This window comes from Octodon degus, unplaced genomic scaffold, assembly GCF_000260255.1.
Source record: "Octodon degus isolate 3935 unplaced genomic scaffold, OctDeg1.0 scaffold00026, whole genome shotgun sequence".
Taxonomy (NCBI): domain Eukaryota; kingdom Metazoa; phylum Chordata; class Mammalia; order Rodentia; family Octodontidae; genus Octodon; species Octodon degus.
The window spans coordinates 2,616,351-2,638,677 of record NW_004524602.1 but is presented as its reverse complement, the minus strand read 5'-3'; the positions used below and the strand labels follow the sequence as shown (position 1 = coordinate 2,638,677).

The window sequence follows — 22,327 nt, the reverse complement described above, 5'->3', positions numbered from 1 at the left end:
AAAAAAAAAAGCATGGCAATGTAAAGGCTGGGCGTCAATCACCGCTCGGGTGGGATATGGGAGTTCTTCACTCTCTGGTGTACATGGCTCTACATCATTTGACTTCATTTTCCTTCGGTACTAGGGATTAAACCTAGGGCTACAGGTGTACTAAGTGTGTGCTCTTCCAGTGAGCCACCCCCCAGCCTTTCTGGTTCAGCCTTTGTGTAAGTATACACTGATTACAGAAACATGAGAGGAGCCCATATGCACTAGGACAGAGGTCTGTGCTATTGGGTGTGCTGCTATAACAAATAGCCAAAATAGTGAAGCAGCTCTGGTTGTGGTAAGGAGCGAGTCTGGGTGTGATCTGGAGGTGTGTGCTAGACAGAGCAGTCTACAGTGTCACCAGCAGAGTGGCAAAGGCCATTTTAACAAGGCTCAGAGCAGAGCTTGAGCAAAGGCTTTGGTCTCAGAGAGTAAGAGGCTATGATCAGAATGTAAATTAAAGCCTCTCTGATCAGGTACAGTACCAAAATCAGCCTAGCTGCACATAATAATTTCTACTATTTATTTATCAAAAGATGCTCAAAATCAATTTCTTCCTCCCTCCTCTCTCTTTTCCCCACTCTATATGTACTGGGGAGTGGGACCCAGAGCCTCACACATGTAAGGCAATCACAGCTCTTTTTAAAAAATTGTATTTTGAGCTAGGCATGGTGGTACATGCCTATAATCCCAACACTTGGTAGGCTGAGGCAGAAGGACTGCTCCATGTTCGAGGCCAGGCTGCGCTCCACAATGAGTTCAAGGCCAGTCTGAACTGCATAGTGAGACCCTGTTTAAAAAACTAAAATAAAATTGTATTTTGAGACAGGGACTTAAGTTCCCTAGACTGGCCTCAGATTTGCAATCCTCCTGACTTAGCTGCTTAAGTAGCTGGGGGACTGCTAATGTGCATCATTATACTCAGATAAAATACATCTCTAAATTCCATTTTAACACGACGGACTGATAACTCAAGAATGACTGCACTCCAGATGCAACTATGGAGACATCAGCAGACATTTTAACTGTTTTGGCAGAAAGAGCAGAGAAGTGGACTTGGCAGACTTGGTCAAGTGCAAGAAGTTAGGGCCTAAGAAGGAAGTACTGCGAGACAAAAACTACCTACTTAAGAGATCCCACATTCTGGAAGGTAATATGAGACAAAAGGATAAAACAGGAAGAAATCCAACACTCAGGAGGCTGAGGCAAGACGGTAGCTGCAAGTTTCAGGCTAGCCTGGGCTACAAAGTGAGTTCAAGGCTAGCCTGAACTGCATAACAAAACCCTATCTCCAAAAGATAAAAGACCACCACCACAACCAACAACAACACATAAATGAAAATGCAAATGCTTCACAGTTATAATCACTACCCCATTCTCCCTGTTCTGTCCTACACTACATTCATATCCAGGCGTATATACCACCTCACAGGCAAGAGAATAGAGCACTCTTATCTAGAGAAAGTGATAAGCTACTAGGAAAAGAATTGTGTCATCTGGAGTTGTCTAACAAGCTGTCTGATCATTTCAACTCGAAGCTCATCTATGTATGTAAACAACTTCTTGAAGGATCCCCATCCTAAGTGAGAATCAACAACAATCAAGGATCTCTAGATAATTAAGGAAAGTCCCTAACAAAGGGTGCTAATTCAAGCCAGCAGGAGGCTGAGAGAGTAGGATTTCAAGTTCCAGATCAATCAGGGCAATTTAGCAAGGCCCAGTCTCCATATAAATAAAAAGGGCTAGGGATATAACCTTGCATGCCTCAGGTTCAATCTCTAGTATAGATAAAAAAAAAAAAAAAAAAAAAAAAAAATGCTGGAGGGGTGATTAATTTAAATACACATGGAAGGAGCTGGGAGATAGCTCCCATTGCTCCCTGCTGGCCCTGAAACCGGCTATGGTGGTGTGTACCTCCAATCTCAGGGCTAGGGAGGCTGAGACAGGAAGATCACTATAAGTCTCAACTGAAGATACTGTATCCAACAAAACAAAACAAAACAAAACAAAAACACATGGGGAAAAAAAAGGATAAAAGACAGTCAATAAAAAAAAAGATTTCTGGGCTGGAGAGATGGCTCAGTGGTCTAAAGCACCTACTTAGAACAAGCTAAGCAAAGCACAGAGACCGTGGTTCAGTCCCCCAGCGCCACATGCCGGCCAGCCCCGCCCCCTGGTGGGCTGAGCTGGCCACACACACACAAAATAAATTAATAATAATAAAAAAAAAATTAAAAAAAAAAAAGAGGTAATAATCATTAAAAAAAAAAAAAAGATTTCTGAAAGGCTATAGTTAATATCCTCAAAGAGAGAAGTACTGGGCTGGCCTGATAGCTCAGCGGACTAAAGCACCTGCTTAGGCAGAGCGCAGCGGCTGGGGTTTGATCCTCAGCTTGCTGTGTCAGCCCCACCCACAGGGCACATTGAGATGGTAATTGAAACTGGGCGTGGTGGCGAGCACCTGTAATCACTTGGGAGGCTGAAAACAGGAGAGTCACTATGAGTCTGATCTACGTAGTGAGACCCAGTAGATCCCGTCCTAAATACAGAAAAAAAGAGAGAGAGAAGTACTATCATTATATGTGAAACAAGACTAGGATGCTTTGAAAAGGGAACATCAGAAAATAAACACTATTAAAAAGTAAAAATTCTGTTGGGCATGGTGGTGCATGTCTGTAATCCCAGCACTTGGGAGGCTGAGGCAGGATGATCATTGCAAGTTTGAGACCTGTTTGGGCTACAAAGTGATCTCAAGGCCAGCCTGAAGTGCTTAGTGAGACTTTGTTTCAAAAGGACCAAAAAAAAAAAAAAAAAAGTAAAAACTTTATCTTGGGGTATTGTTTAGTGTTAGGTCACTTGCCTAGTATGTGAGAGGCCCTTGATTTGAACCCCAGCCCAGCCTGGTGGGGTGAGCATATGCAAATCAGGAACTTCAACATATCAAAGTTGTGTGGGCTGGAGAGATGGCTCAGTGGTCTAAAGCACCTACTTGAAACAAGCTTGGCAAAGCATAGGGACCGCGGTTCGATCCCCCAGCACCACATGCCAGACAGCCCCGCCCCCTGGTGGGCTGAGCTGGCCACACACACACAATAAATAATGTAATAAATAAAAATTAAAAAAAAAAACAAAACCATATCAAAGTTGTGGAAATTTCTCAGATACAAAACAGAAAGGAAGGCTGCTGCCTAAACTGTCACTGCTCCTCCCTTTTGCTCTTGTTCTGCTGTTTTTCTGCGGCTATGAACAGCTGCCCTCTGCAGTACACCACTCTGCCTTGGAACCTACTGATTATGGAATGAAACCTCCACAAACTGTGAACTCAATAAACCTTTTCTTCCTAAAAAAAAAAAGAAAGAAAGAAAAGGAAGAAGGGCCAGGAATATAACTCAGCAGCATAAGCGCCTGCCTGGGAAGCACAAGGTCCTGAGTTCTATCCTCAGTACCAAAAAAAACTGGAAAAAAAAAAAAAAAAAGGGAAGGCTAGGCACGGTATGCACACCTGTAATCCCAGCACTCAGGAGGCTGAAGGAGGATGATGGGAGTTCAATGCCATCCTGGGCTACAACATGAATTCAGGGCCAGCCAAACTGCATAGTAAAATCCCGTCTTTAATTTTTTTTTTTTTTTTTTTTTTAAAGGAGAGAAAATGCAAGAAAATAGGGAATTGTTCTAGGAAAGAAGTCAGTACACCGGTTGGGCCACTTGTATCTGTAAATAAAGTTTTATTAGAATAACACAAAGCAGGGGCTGGGAAATGGATGGCTCAGTAGAATAAGCGCTTGCCTGGAAAGTGCAAGGGCCTGAGTTCAGTCCCCGGTTCCGCCAAAAAAAGAATAACACAAAGCACATTTGTTTATATACTCACTCACTAAATACATGTCACTAGTGTTAATTACTTGCAACACAGTTCCAGTTTAATATATTTACTGTCTGCTCTTTACAAAAAGAAAATGGATGGGGCCAGGAAGATAGTGCAGTAGAATAAGTGCCTGCCTGGCAGGCACAGGGTCCTGAGTTCAATCCCTGGCACCAGAAAAAAAGAGAGAGAGAGAGAGAGAGAGAGAGAGAGAGAGAGAGAAAGACAGAGAGAGAGACAGAGAGACAGAGAAACAGAGAGAGACACAGAGAGAGAGAATGAATGAGAATGAGAATGAATGCCAACTTTGCCTGGAGCCAGTGACAGTGAACTAAGCCATGTGTGCTGCAGTGGGCTGTCTGTTACTGTTAAAAGCTCTCAATGGTTCACCATCACTGCTTCCAGGAAATCCAACCAGACTGCTAGGAATAGTCTACAGAGAGACTTGCTAATAAGTATAAGGAATGGAAATACAAAAAAATTATAAAAAAAGAAAGAGCCATAGATACGGCCTGTAGTATAGGATTTCTCAAGAAGGAACAAGCCCTAGCATTAAAATAAAAAATGTCCTAGGGCTGGGTGTGGTGGTGCACACTTGTAATCCCAGCACTTGGGAGGCTGAGGACTGCCAAGAGTTTGAGACCACCGTGGGTTATACAGTGAGTTCAAGATCAAGGTCAACCTGCACTACATTGCAAAACCCTGTTTCACCACTTTACAAAAAAATAAAATACTAGAAATGGCGAACACAGGGCTTCAGATTAGAGAATTCATCAAGCGCCCAACATCATGAATTAAAACAGTGGACAGAAAAAGAAAAAAAAGAAGAAAAAATAAATAAAATAAAACAATGGACACACATCAAAGCATATCACTTCAAAATTTTTAAATTTAAAAGATTATAAAAAAAAAGATTTCATGTCTGCATCTTGTCCTCTGAATAACTACTACAAAGACAACATGCAATGTATTAATTATTGTAACTGTCCTACTAACCTGTTTTGAAACTGTCTCATTGATATTTCTTTCTCATTAAAATTAATTTTAAAAATTAAAAAAAAATAAATAAAAGGAGATTATCTAAAAATGTCCAGGAAAGAAAGAAAAACACAACAGATTAGTTTAGTTAAAAGAACTGAAAAGAAACAGAACAACATTGCTGTAAAACTCTGAAGTAGAATTATTTCAAATATAGAAATCTAGGGGCCAGGAAGATGGCTCAGTAGAATAAGCATGTGCCTGGCAAGCACAAGGGCCTGAGTTCAATCCCCGGTTCCACAAAAAAAACCCAAACAAACAAACAAAAAAACCCCTTAGAAATCTGTGCTTAAAAATGCAGTACAGGGGCTGGTGAGATGGCTCAGTGGTCTAAAGCACCTACCTAGAACAAGCTAAGCAAAGCACAGGGACCGCGGTTCAATCCCCCAGCACCACATGCCAGCCAGCCCCGCCCCTGGTGGGCTGAGCTGGCCACACACACACACACACACACACATAAATTAAAAAATAAAAATTTTTTTTAAAAAATGCAGTACAAATGAAGAAAGAATAAAATATGAAACCAAGAAAAAAGATGCAATCAGGAAAGAGGGGAAACTGCGGGATGAAAGAGGAGGTGCAAACCGAGGACAACTAGCTACAACTTAGACTGGAGCCAAAGAACAGAAAGTTCTGAGGTCAGGGTTCCAGGGATAAAATGGAACCAAAGGATTATCTGATATATTTGACCATTCAGAAAGTAATGACAATATAAAATAACTGTTACACAGCAAAATGATGAGGATAGGTACACAAAAAGCTAAAAGGAAATGAAAAAATTAGGTGAAACAAAAAATAGATTTGGTAAGATTAATGTATTTGATTTTTTAAAATTTTAATTTATGTATTTTGTATAGAGTCTCACTATGCAGCTCCAACTCGTAGTGATTCTCCTGTTTTCAGCCTCTCCACTGCTGGGACTACAGGCATGCGCCGTGATACCTAGACACAGTGGCCAGCTCAGCACACTCAGGGGTGGGGCTGGCAAGGCATGTGGTGCCGGGGATCGAACCCCAATCCCTGTATTTGCCTAAGCAGGCACTTAGTCCACTAAGCTATCTCTTGATCATTTCATAGTAGGTCACTTTAAACTCTGTAATAAAAATTGAGAGCCGTATATAAACAATTACTCTTGATCTGATTAAAATTATGACATACTATAAGGCGAGCATGGTGGTGCACACCAGGAATTCTAGCTCCACAGGAGACTGAGGCCGGAGGATCATGTTTGAGCCTAGCCTGGGTAACTCAGCAAGACCTTGTCTCAAAATAAAAGGCTGGGGATGCGGGCTGGTGAGATGGCTCAGTGGTCTAAAGCACCTACTTAGAGCAAGCTAAGCTAAGCAAATTACAGGGACTGCGGTTCAATTCCCCCAGCACCACATGCCAGCCAGCCCTGCTGGCCACACACACACTAAATAAATAAATAAATAAATAAATAAATAAATAAATAAAAGAGGCTGGGGATGTAATTCAGTACCAGAACAACCCCTGGGGTTCAATTCCCAGTTAAAAAAAAAAAAAAAACAGAAAAAAGAAAGAAAGCATATAGTTACAGTGGGAAAATAGGAAAAAAAAAAAACAAAAAACAGAATGGCATAAGAGTAAATTATCTCCTACAATCAAAAATCAACAAAGGGGGCCGCTGAGATAGCTCAGTGGTCTAAAGCACCTACTTAGGCAAGTTCACAGGGACCACAGTTCAATCCTGGGCACCACATGCTGTGCCAGCCCCATCCCCTGGGTGGACTGAGCTGGGCACCAAAAAAAAAAAAGAAAAAGGAAAAAAAGATCAACAAAGAGTATTATAAACTTTTTAACTTAAAATTATGAAAGAAATATAGGAGGACAGTTATAGGAGTGAAAAATGAGCTGGGTGTGATGGTATACGCCTGCAGTCACAATTGCCAAGCTATTCAGCAGGCTGAGGCAAGAGGATCCCTTGAGCTGACAAGCTAAAAACCAGTTTGGGCCACATAGTGAGACCTAGAGTTTAAAATGAAACTACATAGTAGAACTGTGGGACTGGTAGAGAGTGGTATCCATTTCTTCACAGTTTTCTTCATACTATTAGTTTTGAAAAATTATTTGCATGAATTGTCAATGTCAACATCCTGGTTGTGATACTGTTTTGAAAGACATAAATAGGGGAAAAGTGTAAAAAGGGTAAATGTGATCTATGTAAATTACTTCTTGTAACTGCATGTGACTCTACAATAACCTCATAATAACAAGAGGTTAATTCTGAGAAATGCAAATTAAAACTCATTGAGATTCCATCTCACCCCACTCAAAATTGCTATCATCAAGATTATAAAAAGTCACAAATGCTGGGAAGACTGTGGGGAAAAGGAACCCTTCCTCACTGTTGTTGGAAATGTAAATTAGTACGGCCACTATGGAAATCAGTAGAGAAGTTCCTCAAAAAAACTATAAATAGAGCTACTCTGTGAACCAGCCATACCACTACTTGGTATGCATGCAAAGAGACTAAGGTTAGCATACTATAGGGAGATCTGCACACCCACGTCTATGGCAGCACAGGTCACAATGACCAAGATATGCAACCAACCACGTGATCATCAATAGTAATGGATAGGGGCTGGTGAGATGGCTCAGTGGTCTAAAGCACCTACTTAGGACAAGCTTAACAAACACAGGGACCGCGGTTCAATCTCCCAGCACCACATGCCAGCCAGCCCCGCCCCCTGGTGGGCTGAGCTGGCCACACACACACACACACACACACACACAAATAGTAATGGATAGGGGCCGGGAGATGGCTCAGTAGAATAAGTGCTTGCCTGGCAAGCTCAAGGGCCTGAGTTCAATACCCGGTTCCACCAAAAAAAAAAATAATAATAATTATAATAGTAGTGGATAAAAGCAAAGCAAATGTGATATACACTGTGTACTCATCCATAAAAAAGAATGAAATTTAGTTATCTGCATAAAAATGGATAGATCTGGAGACTATGATGTAGAATGAAATACACCAGACTCAAAAAGACAAATATCATCTGTTCTCCCAAATATGTGGAATCTAAAAAAGATGGTTAAAAAAAAATGACAAAATAGAAGGGAGACTTACCAGACAAGATGAAGGGGACAAGATGGGGGAGGGGTGTGTGACGGTGGGTAAGAGGGGAGGGAGTGGAACAAGGGGGACGATAGAGGGGTGATTTAAGTTAGTGATATGCATGTTCGAGTCTACCAAAATGAAATCCATTGATCTGGGCCGGCCAGATAGCTCAACAGACTACAGCTCCTGCTTAGGCAGAGTGCAGTGGCTGGGGTTTGATCCCCATGTGCTGTGCTGCCCCCACTCCTGGGCTGGGCTGAGATAGTGATTGAGACTGGGCATGGTAGCACACACCTGCAATCCCAGCTCTTGGGATGCTGAAAACAGGAGAATAATTATGAGTCTGATCTACATAGAGAGACCCTGTAAACCCTGTACTTAATACATAAAAAAAAAAAAAGAAATCCATTGATCTGTACAGCTAATATGTACTAGCAAAAAATGTGGGGAAGGAAAGAGTCAAAAAGAGTACAATTTAAAAAGAAATGTTGCTGGCGTGATGGTGTATGCCTATAATCTCAACACTTAGGATGCGGAGGCAGGAGGATCACTGGCCCGGGCCATGTAGTAAATTCAAGGTCAATATGAACTACATAGTGAAACCCTTATCTCAAAAATAAGTCCAAAAAATGGTATGCGGGGGAGACAAAAAGGGAAAAAAGCTTTTTATTCCCCAGACCTGTGGGCTACAGTGAATACTCAGGTATCTAACTCAAAACCAGAATCCTGAGGAAAGCAGAGCTCTCCCACAGGGGTAAGCATGGGTGAGCCTTGGTGTAAGACAGGCCTGTTGCTGATAAGGACCCTGGGTCTCCCCCATGAAGTGGGAACTCCACCATTCAACAGAGAAACAAGATGGAGAGTTGTCTCATCAGACAAGGCATGTTCTCTCTCATGCAGCAGCTGGTTTGGGTGACGCCAAGCAAACAACCCTAATCTGAGTAACCACTGAAGCACTGCAACCATCAGGAATTCCTGACTGCACTGTCCCTGCTCTCAGACACCTCCATTCAAGACTGGAAAAGAGATTTGATATAAAGAGGTCCTAAGTGGACAGTGGGGGACAAAGCTGAGTTCAAGGAAAGCACAGTCCCCCTTTCTTATATATGCTCTTTTCCCTTTCACTTACTTTTTCTTTTTCTTTTTTTTTTTTTTTTTTTTTTTTTTGGTAGTATTGAGGATTTAAACCCAGGGAACTCCCCCAGTGAGCTAGTTCCCCAGTTCTTTTTTTAAATTTTGAGACAGGGTGTATGTCACCTAGGCTGGCCTCACACTGGTGATCCTCCTGGATCAGCCTCTCAAGCAGCCGGGACTACAGGCAGGTGCCACAGCACCTGGCACTATTCGTACAGTCTCTGCGTTCCCCCCCCCCCAGTGCTTGGTATCAAACCAATGGCCTTGCACATGCCAGCTCAGAGCCCTGCCACCAAGCTCTGTGCTCCAGGCCCTGTGCACTTCTGTTCTGCCTGCTTACTGGCTTCTGTCCCAATCACCGCCACTCTCGTACCACCCTCCACTCAGTCTAACTCATTATTTTCCCTCTTTCCTTTGCATCTTCTTCACAGACACTGAGGAACCTTGACAGAATCCTGAGGGACAGTGTGCTTACAGAATCATGAAGCAGACCCCACACTTCCAGTCATGCATTACACACAGGAAAACTGAAAAAGGAACAACTATGTCACCCAGAGGGGACTTCTGGCCAAGGTGGAACCTGAGTCTAGTACCCACTGGGGCAGCCTCCCTAATTGCCAACAAACAGAGCTCACAAGTTGCAGAAGATTTCTGCTGCAATTGATTAAAACCTGGTAAAGAATATTAGAGGAACATGGTAAGAAAATGACCTACTGCCAACAGCAATGAATTAGTCATGAATCAGAGTTACATACTAGCCGGGGAGATGGCTCAGTGGAATAAGTGCTTGCCTGGAAAGTGCAAGGACCTGAGTTCAATCCCCGGTTCCACAGAGTTACATACTAGCAGATGGTTTGAGATAGGATTTAGTTAGAAGAAAGATCACAAGAAGTTAAATTTCTAAGAGGCAATTACTCTCTCTTCTGACCATGGATTCTTTTAAATGCACCAGTGCATCCTCTCAAGATGTAGCATTTTATTCTAACATTGTGTAATACTCTGGGGAGAAACTGAACAGACCAGAGCTCGCACTGAGGCCAGGAATACAGAGAAGCCCATTTCTTCTTTCATATCTGTGTTTCAGGAAAATACCCAAAGATGTGTCTGTTATTATAGGAGTCTGATACTGGCACCAAAGACCTTCCAAACTGACAGCACAGGGCATGGCAGCAAGCACCAGAGGAGGAACCAGCCTTTCTGAATGACAGCTGTCACTTGGGATGGTACTCCCTACCACAAGGAAGAACCTCTGCCAAGGATGAAGTGTGTTGTGGGTGCAGGGGCAGTTCAGGGACCAACGGTCTTACTTACATGGAACAGTGAAAAGTGCCAACGGGGTTCTCCCGACGAATGTCTTCATACTCTTCATAGATCCCCCGTTTTTGCCTAGTATTAACATAGTCCACCAGCTGGTGGATAGTCATGGCATGGGGACCTGGAACATGTACTGAGTCCCAGTCTGAGGCAGGAGGGAAGGAGGACAGAATGATCTCATCAAAGGGATCTGGGTGGCCGTTCACCTGGGGCAGGAATTGGAAATTCCACGTGGCGAGGTCGATTCTGACATATCCACCCAGGTTTTCTGGAAGGCACTCCCTGGGCAAGTGCTGGGTAACCTCAGATGTCTTTAATATCTGAATCTAGAAGGCCAGAAAGAATCATGTGAGTATGAGGGATGGGAGCAGTACACAGCTAGTGAAGAACAAATGTGCTTACTCTAGTTTTGGGGAATGCAATGAAACTGACTTGAAATTTATAGCATGGTGAGAAAATATGGTGAACATTTAAAAAAATTTTAATTTGTTAGAATAAAGGACATAATACCATTAACCTCCTCCCCCCAAAATACTCCCCTTGCTTCAAATACACTTATCCCATTATTTTTGCTAATCTCTGAAGCAGTTCTGGAAGCCTCCTCCATGAGTGTCTTCAGTTATACTATCTTAACTCTTAGCTTGTCCTGAACTGATTCAAGATGCTGACCTTCCGGCACGGCACGGCAGGCCTGGGGATTGAACCCCTGGCCCCTGCACCTGCTTGCATGTGTTTTAATCTGCTGAGCTATTTGGCCGGCCCCTTCCATATTCATTTTTTACTTTGGGGAAGAGCCAGTAGTCACGCAGTGCCAGAGCAGGTGGGTAAGGTTCTTACAAGCCTGCCTTTCTGTTTGATGGCACTTGGCAGAACCATTCACTGTATTTTTTAATCAGACTTTCTAAAGACACAAAAAAAAGATTTGTAGTACATTGTCAGAAAGTGGTAGAAAGGATGGGTAAGTGTGTTTGAAGTGAGAGGGAGTATTTTGGGGGGGGTGGTTAATGACAACATATCTTTTACTGTAGTAAGTTTAATTCAAATTTGAACATTCACTATACACTTTGGTCACCCCTTGTACTATGTATAAAAGAAGCAGACTGCAATTCATCTGCCTCGGGTTAAAAGTCCTGCAAATTCTCAGATAAAAGTCTGAATTCATAGAATATCTAAAAGTCACTCCTAGAATTAGAAGCCCTGGTACAGAGCAAGGAAGAGGGATGATGAGCAAAGGCGCATCCTAGTAATAAGTCTGCTCAATCCTAGCACATGCTGGCACTCAGCTCTCTCACCATGGACAACGCATGGCGAGTGGTTATTTTTGTTAGCTCCTAAGGCAACCAGTTCCTGGCCTCTTCAGTTCCATTTCATTCTCAGCTTGGTATGGGTGCTCAGAGAGATTTCTATATACACAAGACAAGGCTGGTCCCCAGTGTAGGGGAGCTAGGAGAAAAGTCCTAGGTAAGTAATCCTAATACTTCATTGTGTTCTCTGCTTTGACTCAGCCATTCTGGGTTCTGATAGCCTCGTGGAATCTCTGTGGGGTAGGAATGCTGCCTTTTCTTGAAAAGGCCTCCTTTCCTTCTCTGCCTCTGCAGAAGCCCTTACTGACAACCAGAGACTCTCTGCTAGCCTGAAGCAGAGCCTAGTCCTGTGTCCTCTCTCCACCCTCTTCCTCATGCTCCTGTTCCTTCTCAGGACCTCTTGATCCTTGCCTCTTGCTCCTCAGGATGAAGACAGTGTCATACAGGTTTAATTCCCAGGCCCCACTAAGGATCATGTGCTCAATGTATTCTGAGTTTATTTATTTATTTTAAATTTTATTTGTGTGTGTGTGTGTGTGTGTGTGTGTGTGTGTGTGTGTGGCCAGCTCAGCCCACCAGGGGGCGGGGCTGGCTGGCATGTGGTGCTGGGGGATCGAACTGCGGTCCCTGTGCTTTGCTAAGCTTGTTCTAAGTAGGTGCTCTAGACCACCGAGCCATCTCACCAGCCCCTGTATTCTGAGTTTAGACATGCATTCACAAGTCCCATGATTCAAGTGCAAGATATGCCTAAAAAGCCCCTCACAGAACTCTCTTAAGAGATCCTTCTCCTGTTGAGTCACAGTCCCTAAGTACCCTCTACAGTACCAAAGTCTTCACTTATCCCTCTATGACCCAAGTCACCTCAGCCATAAAGTCCTGCATTGCTCACTTAACCTCATAATTCTTTACCACAATCTCTGTACTAATATTTCAAGACAAATTCCTTTGTAATTTATCCTATTATGCCAAGTTTCATAGTTTTTCTTGCAAAGGCTATAATCAATGGCTGAACCATAACTTTTCAATCCTGAAACACTCAGGAAGTTTAATAAAACTTAAGTAATTTGGGCCAGCATTGTTAATAATGGGAGCAATAAGCTGTTTAAGACAATATGACAGGAAGAAAAGTAGGCAGAGACATGCCTACTTTGAAGGAGTCTCCTCTGAAATGCTACTAGTGAAAGGAATGGAATGGTGCTTATAGGTGAACAAATTCCGTATCAGCTTAGCTAATGAAATAGTATTAAGTGCCGACTTTTGATTCTTGTTTCTTGGGTTTTTCTGAGCTAACTAGAAATCCAGGCTTGTGCATGCTAAACACACACTCTATCCTGCAGATACACCCTCACATTTAAATGCTGGCAAACAGTGAAAGCCTGTGCAACTCTGGGCTACCCACCCCTGAACTCCGCCGGGACACTTCTCCACTCCACCTGTGGGAGGCACTGTGGAGGACAGCCAGCTAACAGCTGCTCCTGACCACATGGCCTGGGAAATCTGTCTAGCAGCTGATGAGCAAAGAAAGCAAGCAGGAAACAAGTCAGTAAAGAACAGAATGTGCGGAGCTGGGAATACAGCTCAGCAGCATAAGCACCTGCCTGGCAAGCGCAAGGTCCTGAGTTTGATCCCCAGAACAAAAAAAAAAAAAAAAAGAAAAACCAGAACGTTCTCAGGAGCCAAGCTGGGAAGATCTCAGGAAGGTGGGAAAGTAGTGGGCAGGATTTCAGCGGTAGAGACAGGATGCTCCCAGGGGGGCTCGCCTTACCCTCTCCCGCACTTTGTCCTTCAGGAGAAGGCTGATGATGGAATAGGGCACTCGGAACCAGATGGGTGCGCCCACAATCAGCACCTTTTTCAAGCGGGCTGGAAATGCTCCCTGTGGGGAAAGAAGTGAGGGTGTAAGCCTCCTAGAACCAAGGACTCCAACAGCTCAGTTTTGCTCTTCTGTACTCCCCATCTGGGAGAGTCTACAGTCTAATTCAGATTTTGAAAGCTACAGGGAACATGGCTAAAAGAAATAAATTAGAGGCTGATTTACCTCTAAAAATAATGATGTTAAGGTCATGCTTACTATAGGCTTTACAGAACAAAAACTGCTAGCTTTCCTTTCCTTTTTCTTTTTTCTTTTTTTTTTGCAGAACTGTGGATTGAACTATTTATTTATTTATTTTTGGCAGAACTGGGGATAGAACTCAGGCCCTGCGCTTGCCAAGGAAGCACTTATTCCACTGAGCCATCTCCCCGGCCCCTTTTTCTTGATTTTTTAAGATGGCCTCACTAGGCAATTTAGGCTGTTCTTTGACCCACTGTGTAGCCTGGGTTGGCCTTGAACTCACACCAATATGCCTGCCTCAGCCTCCTTAGTGCTGGGATTACAGGCATGTGCCATATGTTAACTTTTCTGATGAGCAGTTATCTCACATATATCGTACATGAATCTACCTGCATCTATCCTAGAAAATTTTTTATGTGTGTGCATGTGTGTGGTACTGGGGACTGAATCCAGAGCCTTGACACTGAGCTGTATCCCCAGTGGTTTTTCTGAGATAGAGTCTTGCTAAGTTGTCCAGGCTGGACCTAAACTTTTGATCTTCCTGCTTCAGCCATCCAGAGTGCTAAGATTACAAATGTATACCACTACCATGCCTAGCAAATTCAGTTTATTAAATTTTTGTAGGTACTAGGGATTAAATCCAAAACTTTACATATGCTAGGCAAGCACTGTATTACTAAGCTATACCCCAAGTCCTTTGTTTATCTTGAGACAGACTCTTGCTAAATTGACCAGGCTGGCTTTGAACATGCAATCCTCCTACCTCGGCTACGCAACTAGCTGGGATTGTAGGAGTGCACCACTGTTCCCAGGTCCACTTATTAAACTCAAGGGAAAATTAATCATGAATAAATGGAAAATCTTCCATAACCTTTCATTTAGTCTGATGTCTATATATGCATCATGTATTTTTTCACTCATTTCTTCCTCTGGGTATTCATTTAGTCAATCAATAAATAAGCATAATCTAGATGAGGTGAAGCTAAGAGTTAGGTGCACTGTTTAGCACATGCAAGGCCTGTGCTCAATCCCCAGTAGTGCAAAGTAAGCAAATGCCTACATAAATAATAATGATCTGATGTACATAGTAGCAAAGAGGTTCAAAAAGAAATACACAGGTCTCTCCAAGCTCAAAAGTGACAGATGATTCACCCTAACCCTTGGGGCTCTGCATCACTCAGCTGCCAATATCCTGGCTGTGCTGGGAACAGGATTCCACGCACTAAGCTGATATTCTAAATAAAGCAGGCACTGTGGGTAAAAATCTCCTACTCTATTCTTGTTGAACCTACTTCCATGAGCCTAATTCTTAAGCTGGTGTGTTACTTGCTGTCCCGTTCTGTTATTCTTTAGTTCTATAGTCTGGGAACTCATGCTCCCAGAGTGGAGAACACAGAGCATCCACAACACCAGCAAAGTTCTCTCTACTAAAGTCTGAGAACCTGTATCTCTGTCACTAAAGATGCAATAATTTATTTCAGCCCCTAAATACCAAAAGCTTATTTATTTATTTATTTATTTATTTATTTATTTATTTATTTTCAAAACCTCCTTTAAAGGCCACATCAAAAACCAGTCTTGAGCTGGGGATATAGCTCAGCAGCGTAAGTGCCTGCCTGGCAGAGCAATGGTGCCAAGTTTGATCCCTGGTACTGCAACAAAAAACAAAAACAAAACAAAAAAACAGTCTAGAAATCTGGGGGTTGGGTGGATGCCTGTAATCCCAATACTTAGGAGGCTGAGGTAGGAGGATCACTGTGAGTTTGAGGCTAGCCTGACCTGCATAGTGAGTTCAGGGCCAGGGTCAGCCTGAAACACAAAAGAAGACTCTATTTTTAAAAAACAACCAAAAACCAAACCAAAACAAAACAGGGCCTGGGGATGTAACTCAGCAGCATAGCACTTGCCTGGCAAGCAGAAGGTCCTGAGTTCCTGGTACAACCTCCCTCAGAAAAAAAAAGTGAGTTCAAGGCCTGCCTGAACTGCAAAGTGAAATCCTGTCTTTAAAAAAACAAAAACAAGGGGCTGGAGAGATGGCTCAGTGGTCTAAAGCACCTACTTGAAACAAGCTTGGCAAAGCACAGGGACCTCGGTTCGATCCCCAGCACCACATGCCAGCCAGACCCGCCCCCTGGTGGGCTGAGCTGGCCATGGCCACACACACACACAATAAATAAATGTAATAAATAAAAATAAATAAATATTTAAAAAAAAAAAAACAAAAACAAAAATCCACAAATAGAAAAATAGACAATGGTGGGATGAATATACTCAAAGTAGGAATATCTTTAGAGAGATTAATGACAATGTGTCTTTTAAGTAAAAAATTATTTAAACATTCCTCACATTTTTTGAGAATGAAATTATTTGGGGGAAATAAGACCTTAAAACTGAACACAGTGTCTGAAGTTTACATCATCCCTAAGTCTTTTCCCAAAATAATAAAAAGGACAAACTCTGACCACTGAAAACCATTGGAAAGTATCCTCAATGACCTTACCTTCAGCAGGTTGAGGACTTTCTTGCCAAGATCCAGCTCAAAGTTTGCATAATTAGAACCACACATGTCATAGATAAACACCAAACCATTCCTCTGAGTCTCAAAGCTGTAAACCAACCATTGAACAAAAACATTTATTCATCGCTAATATTTTATTCAAACCAATGCAGATCCTTATTTGCTTTTGACTTATAACCCTAGAAAATTATGAGGAAGAAATTATTAGATTAAACTACTGATAGGTAGCAACAGTTTTCACACCTATTTAGAATTGAGCAAACACATTATCATACTACATTCATCCTGTGGGCGCGTGAGGGAAGGGAGTGCTAGGGATCAAACTCACTCTACCACTGAGCTATACCTCAATCCTTTTTATTTTTTCAGGTCTCACTAAGTTACCCAGGCAGACCACAAACTTGTAACCCTTCTGCCTCAGCTTCCCAAGTACCTACGATTACAGGCAGGCAAACATGACTGACGTTTGTTTGAAACAAGGTCTTGCTATCTAGTCCAGATACATTACTTACCTTTAGGAGGCCATGAACACTTCAGATTTATATTTTTGCCTCAGCTTCCTGAGCGCTGAGATTATAGGTGTGTACCATCATGTTCAGCTTTTTTCTCCCTCTTTAATTTATTTTTTTGTATTTTAGGGAAGGGTCTATAGGGTGTTCAGGGTCTTACTACTAGATTGGACTTGTGGTGATCTGCTTGTTTGCAGCCTCCCAAGAGCTGGGATTACATGCCTGCACCACCCGCCCAGTCTCAACTGCCATCTCAGCACACCCTGGGGGCAGGGCCAGCACAGCAGGCCCAGAGATCGAACCCTGGCCCCTGCACCTGCTTGAAGGCGCTTTATAAATCTGCTGAGCTATTTGGCTGGCCCTTCCCTGACTTTATTCTTTTAATAAAATCCAAGACAGAAGCACTCACCCAGGAAATAACATTAAAAAATTGCTAATTCTAGCCAAGCATGGTGGTATAAGTGTGTAATCTCAGCCCTCAGAAGTGAGGCAGGGGCTGGAGAGATGGCTCAGTGGTCTAAAGCACCTACTTAGAACAAGCTTAGCAAAGCACAGGGACCGCGGTTCAATCCCCCAGCACCACCCCCTGGTGGGCTGAGCTGGCCTCCCCACAAATAAATAAATAAAATTTTTTAAAAAATTATTAAAAAAAGTTAGGCAGGAGCTGCAGGTTCAAGACACACATGCACTACATAATGAGATCAAGGATAGCTTAAGCTATAAAAGGAGACCCTATCTCAAAAAACAACATAAAATCTAATATTAGCATAAAATCCGTGATATCACAAGGCTGAGCACATAGTTACTGGGACTGGTAGCTGGGCAAGATGATATACACTTATAATCCTAGGGCTCTCGGACGCTGAGACACAAATTTGAGCCCAGCCTAGACAACTCTGTGACCTACCAAGACCCTGTCTCAAAATAAGTATTGATAATAACTGTTATCAAGATTAAAGAATTTGGAGCCAGGGAGATAGTTCAGTGGAATAAGCACTTTCCTGGCAAACACCTGAGTTCAATCCCTGGTTCCACCAAAAAAAAAAAAAAAAAAAAAAAAAAAAAATTAAAGAATTTTATTTATGACAGGTTGAAACAGTAAAGGAACCAGTGAGCAAGCTGGGCCTCAAAGCAAAGGCAGGATTCAGTGAAGATGAGGGCAGAGAGAAGGCCATCTGGTGTAAGACAACACAAGAAAAGGTTTTCTACTCACTGGGAAGAATTTATTTTATTTTTTAAATTTATTTATTTATTTATTTATTTTTGGTCTTTTCTTTTGAGACAGGGTCTCACTATGCAGTTTAGGCTGGCTTGAACTCACTTTGTAGCCCAGGCTGGTCTCGAACTCATAACAATTCTCCTGCCTCAGCTTCCCAAGTGCTGGGATTACAGGTGTCCACCACCAAGCCTGATTTTCAACAATTTTTTTTTTTTTTTTTTTTTTTTTTTCAGTACTAGAGATCAAACTCAGAACAATGCTCTTGCCAGGCAAGTGCTTATGCTGTTCAGCTATCTCCCTGGAGCAACTTTTTTTAAATTTAATTTTATTTATTGATAGTGCTAGGGATCAAATCCAGGGCTTTGCACATGCTAAGCATATGCTATCACTGAGCTCACCTCCTGACCCTTGACAACTTTTCTCTTTCAGAATAATACCATGCAAGAAGTGCAGCCCTAGTGCCAGCTGAGCATCAAGAGCAAAAGTTAAGGGGCTGGGGAGATAGCTCGGTGCTCTAAGCATCTGCCTGGCAAGTGCAAGAAGCCAGGTTCAATTGCTAGTACTGCATGCCATGCCAGCCCTGGAACCCTGGGCATGCTGTGCCAGCCACTGCAACCAGGTATGGTGGCACACTCCTGTACTCCCAGCACTGGGAAGGCTGAGACAAGAGGATCACTAGGAGTCCAAGCTGTGTAGCGAGACCCTGTACCAAATAAATAAATAGATAAATGATTTAAAAAAAAAATAAGAGCGCAAGTTAAGTGCTACGAGGTGACATAACCAAGGCAGAAGCCCACCTTGGTTCACTGCCAGGCTATGTTTAGCCTGGAAGCCTGTAGTCTAAACAGACCGGCACCTCAGTGGCTTTAGTGCTCCTGATCTCAGCCCTCAATGCAGCCTTTAAACACAAAGGATCAGAGGAGATGTCAAGAGCTGTCACTGGCAACAGCTGCACCAGGCAAGGAGGAAGTAAGGCAGGAAGGCACACACCACAGCACAACAGCTCTGGGAAGAACAGAGCAAACAGGACTCAAGCCTACGTGGCTCCTTGAGTGATGGCTAGACAAGGCCAGGCAATTGTGCGAGGACCGAAAACAAAGTTGTAGGAGTTCTCTGGCCTTCAGGGATTTTTGGTCTATAGACTGTAATCTCATCTAATCTGGAAGGAGAGGACATGATTTAGGCTAGTTCTTGTCTTATATCTGTGATTATAAAAATGTTTTTGTGGGGCTGGGGAGATGGCTCAGTGGAATACGCACTTCCCTGGCAAGCACAAGGGTCTGAATTTAATCCCCAGTTCCGCCAAAAAAACAAAAAATAAAATAAAAAAATAAAAATGTTGGGGCTGGTGAGATGGCTCAGTGGTCTAAAGCAACTACTTAGAACAAGCTTAGCAAAGCACAGGGACCGCGGTTCAATCCCCAGCACCACATGCCAGCCCGCCCCACCCCCTGGTGGGCTAAGCTGGCCACACACACACACACACTAAATAAATAAATAATTTAAAAAAAAAATAAAAATGTTTTTGCGAGGCTAGGAAGAGTGGTGCATGTCTGTAATCCCAACGCTCAAGATGTTGAGGCAGGAGGATTGCTGCAAATTCAGTCAGACTGGGCCACATAGTGAATTCAAGGCCTGCTTTAAATGGCAATATTCCTGTTTTCAGACAAAGAAACTGAAGCCCTAGAGGGATTATGTTTTGTTTCTCCTTGCTAAGTATTGAACCCAGGGCCTTGTACCTGTCAGGCAAATGCTCTTATCATTGGGCTACCTTCCCAGTCCCTACTTTTTTTTGAGGCAGGGTCTAAGTTGCTTGGGGTAGCCTTGAACTTCTGATCTTCCTACTTCAGCCCCCGAAGTAGCTGGTGTTACAGTTGTATCCCACTACACCCAGGCCTAGAAGTGTGTGTGTGTGTGTGTGTGTGTGTGTGTGTGTGTGTGTATGTTTGTTTCTTTGAGGCAGGGTCTTACTATACAGTCCAGAGTAGCCTTGAACTCACTATGTAGCCCAGGCTGGCCTCAAACCTATGGTGATCCTCCTGCCTCAGCCTTCCCAGTGCTGGGAATATAGGCATATGCCACCACGCTTGGCTCCAGAAGCTACTGATAGCAGCAGCAAAAAGAACCAACACTGATCATTTCCTCTTCTCTTTCTTCCACAGTATCATTCTCAATGCACTGCCAAGTGTTGACAACTGGCTTTCTCAGCCTGTTATCCTGAAACAGAGCTGAGATGATAAAGACACAAAATACCCAACATCCTGATAGCACCTTGAAACATGCCACACCTCAAGAACACAGGCTGCTGCTGCTGATAGCACCGACCAGTGCACTTCCTCAGGCAGGGGGAAGACACAGGAGAATTTAATCATGTCAAAACCTGTCACCTGCCTATCTGGATGTGGGCCACCCACAAGATAACAACAGTGCTCACCTATCGACAGCCCTGTCCAGCAAGTAAAACAGTGCCTGGAGGACCACATGTTGGACTGACTTGTGGGGATGGTGCAGCCTGGCAGTGAAGAGGGCGATGGAGGCTCCCGTGGGGTCTCGCACATTCTAGAGCAAAGAAAGCAGGAAATATTCAAAAGTCAGATGAAAAATACAACCATCACAAAGGCTTCTACCCTGAAGAACACTTGCTGCAGGGTGCTGCTAATGTTTCCTGAATCTGCCTCTTCCCAAATGAGAAGGTTAGGATCATCCCAGGCCTGATTCTCTCAGTGTCCACTGAACTATATTCTGTGGCAAGGAGGGGAAAAAAAAAAAAAAAAAAAATCACATCTTCTTGGGTCTTAACTGTACAGCAAATTTTGCTCTGGCTTTGTCACTAACTAATCTGTCAGGAAGGATGGGAAAATAGCCAGCAACAAGAAAGAATTATATGACAGGATCCTAGTCCCCATGTTGCCTACCAGTATCAGTTCATTCTTACCTGAGAGGCCCAGAAGTCCTAAAAAGTGGACTTTCATTAAACAGAACAGAATATATCTTATTTTAGCACATAGATACCAACCCCAAGGCCCTGACTAACCTTCATGGGCCAGTGGTGAAATTCTGTCAATCTACTACAGACTAGATTCTTCAAAATTCAATTATTGAGCTGTTACTTGTAATTATAGCAACGATGGTCAATAATAATTCAGTTATTACTAGAACAATTCTGGGCCAAGCTGCATGGCTACTTTACATCTGCGCCAGACTGTGGCTAAGGTACGCAGGAAAAATATCCAAGCAGGATAACAGCTACAAAAGGCAGGAACAGGGCACAGCAAGGCAAGTTCATCAAGACTCACTAGGATGGTGAACTTCCCACTGAGGATTTCAGAACGGAGAGGTTCTTCATGAGGTTTCAGCTTTACGATGCCTTCCTTCCTTCGTGTCTCCTGAAAGGGAAGCACAACAAGATGAAGATATGAAAACACTGCATGTCTAAGCCAGTCTCATGTGACCCCTGAATCTCAGTGAGAAGGAAGAGTTGACAGCAGAAGACAACTGGGAATTCTCTTGGAGCCTCTGTCTATGTCAGCTAAATGTCACCAGAATTCCTATCGAGAAGAGCCATGCATGGCGGCACATCCTTGTAATCCCAGCACTTGGGAAGCTGAGGCAGGAGGATTGCCACAAATTCAAGGCCAGCCTGAACCACATAGTAAGACTATATCTCAAAAAAAAATAAAAAAAAATCCTTATGTAACATTAAGAGGTAAAGGGTAGAATTAAAGAAGTTCTTTTTTTTTTTTTTTTTGGTGGAACTAGGGATTGAACTCAGACCCTTGTGCTTGCCAGGAAAGCACTTATTCTACTGAGCCATCACCCCAGGCCCTCAAAGAAGTTCTTAAACACACAGCAGCACTGACCTTGCACTCAGACACTGAGATGGGGACCAATACTGCATGAAGCTTGCATCTACATACAGCTGCTCTGTTGAGGCCTCCCTGTCTCGGAAGCTTCCTCCATCGACCTTCTCTCCAACTACAGCCCTGAGACTTCCCTCTGGTCATTTCTGCACTGGGTTCCCCATGCTCACTTTCAGCTCCCTTATTCTCACTCCACACTTCAGTGCAATTTCCTCCCAATCCAGCCACTATGTTCCGACTTCCTGCTGCAGCCACTAGGACCTTCATGTCATTGATCCAGTAAATATTTCCAGTCCTCCCTTTACATGACAACCTTGACCAAAGATGCTATCTTTCTTTGGAGACATTTGATACCTCCTACTCTTTATGTCATGATGAGAAACAAAACAAAACAAAGCCCCTCTCTTGTT

General features: G+C 43.1%; 1 protein-coding gene across 1 annotated transcript in view; it reads right to left on the bottom strand.

Annotated features, from left to right (window-relative positions):
* The window catches only part of Ptpn9 (protein tyrosine phosphatase, non-receptor type 9), a 78,286-nt gene that overhangs the window by 17,838 nt on the left and 38,121 nt on the right, over positions 1-22,327 (bottom strand). The window contains exons 3-7 of the mRNA XM_004628717.3: positions 21,354-21,443; positions 20,492-20,616; positions 16,312-16,417; positions 13,524-13,634; positions 10,452-10,780 (exon numbers count right to left, since the gene is read on the bottom strand). Of these exons, the coding sequence (XP_004628774.1) occupies positions 10,452-10,780; positions 13,524-13,634; positions 16,312-16,417; positions 20,492-20,616; positions 21,354-21,443 (761 nt within the window). The remainder of the gene's footprint in view (positions 1-10,451; positions 10,781-13,523; positions 13,635-16,311; positions 16,418-20,491; positions 20,617-21,353; positions 21,444-22,327) is intronic.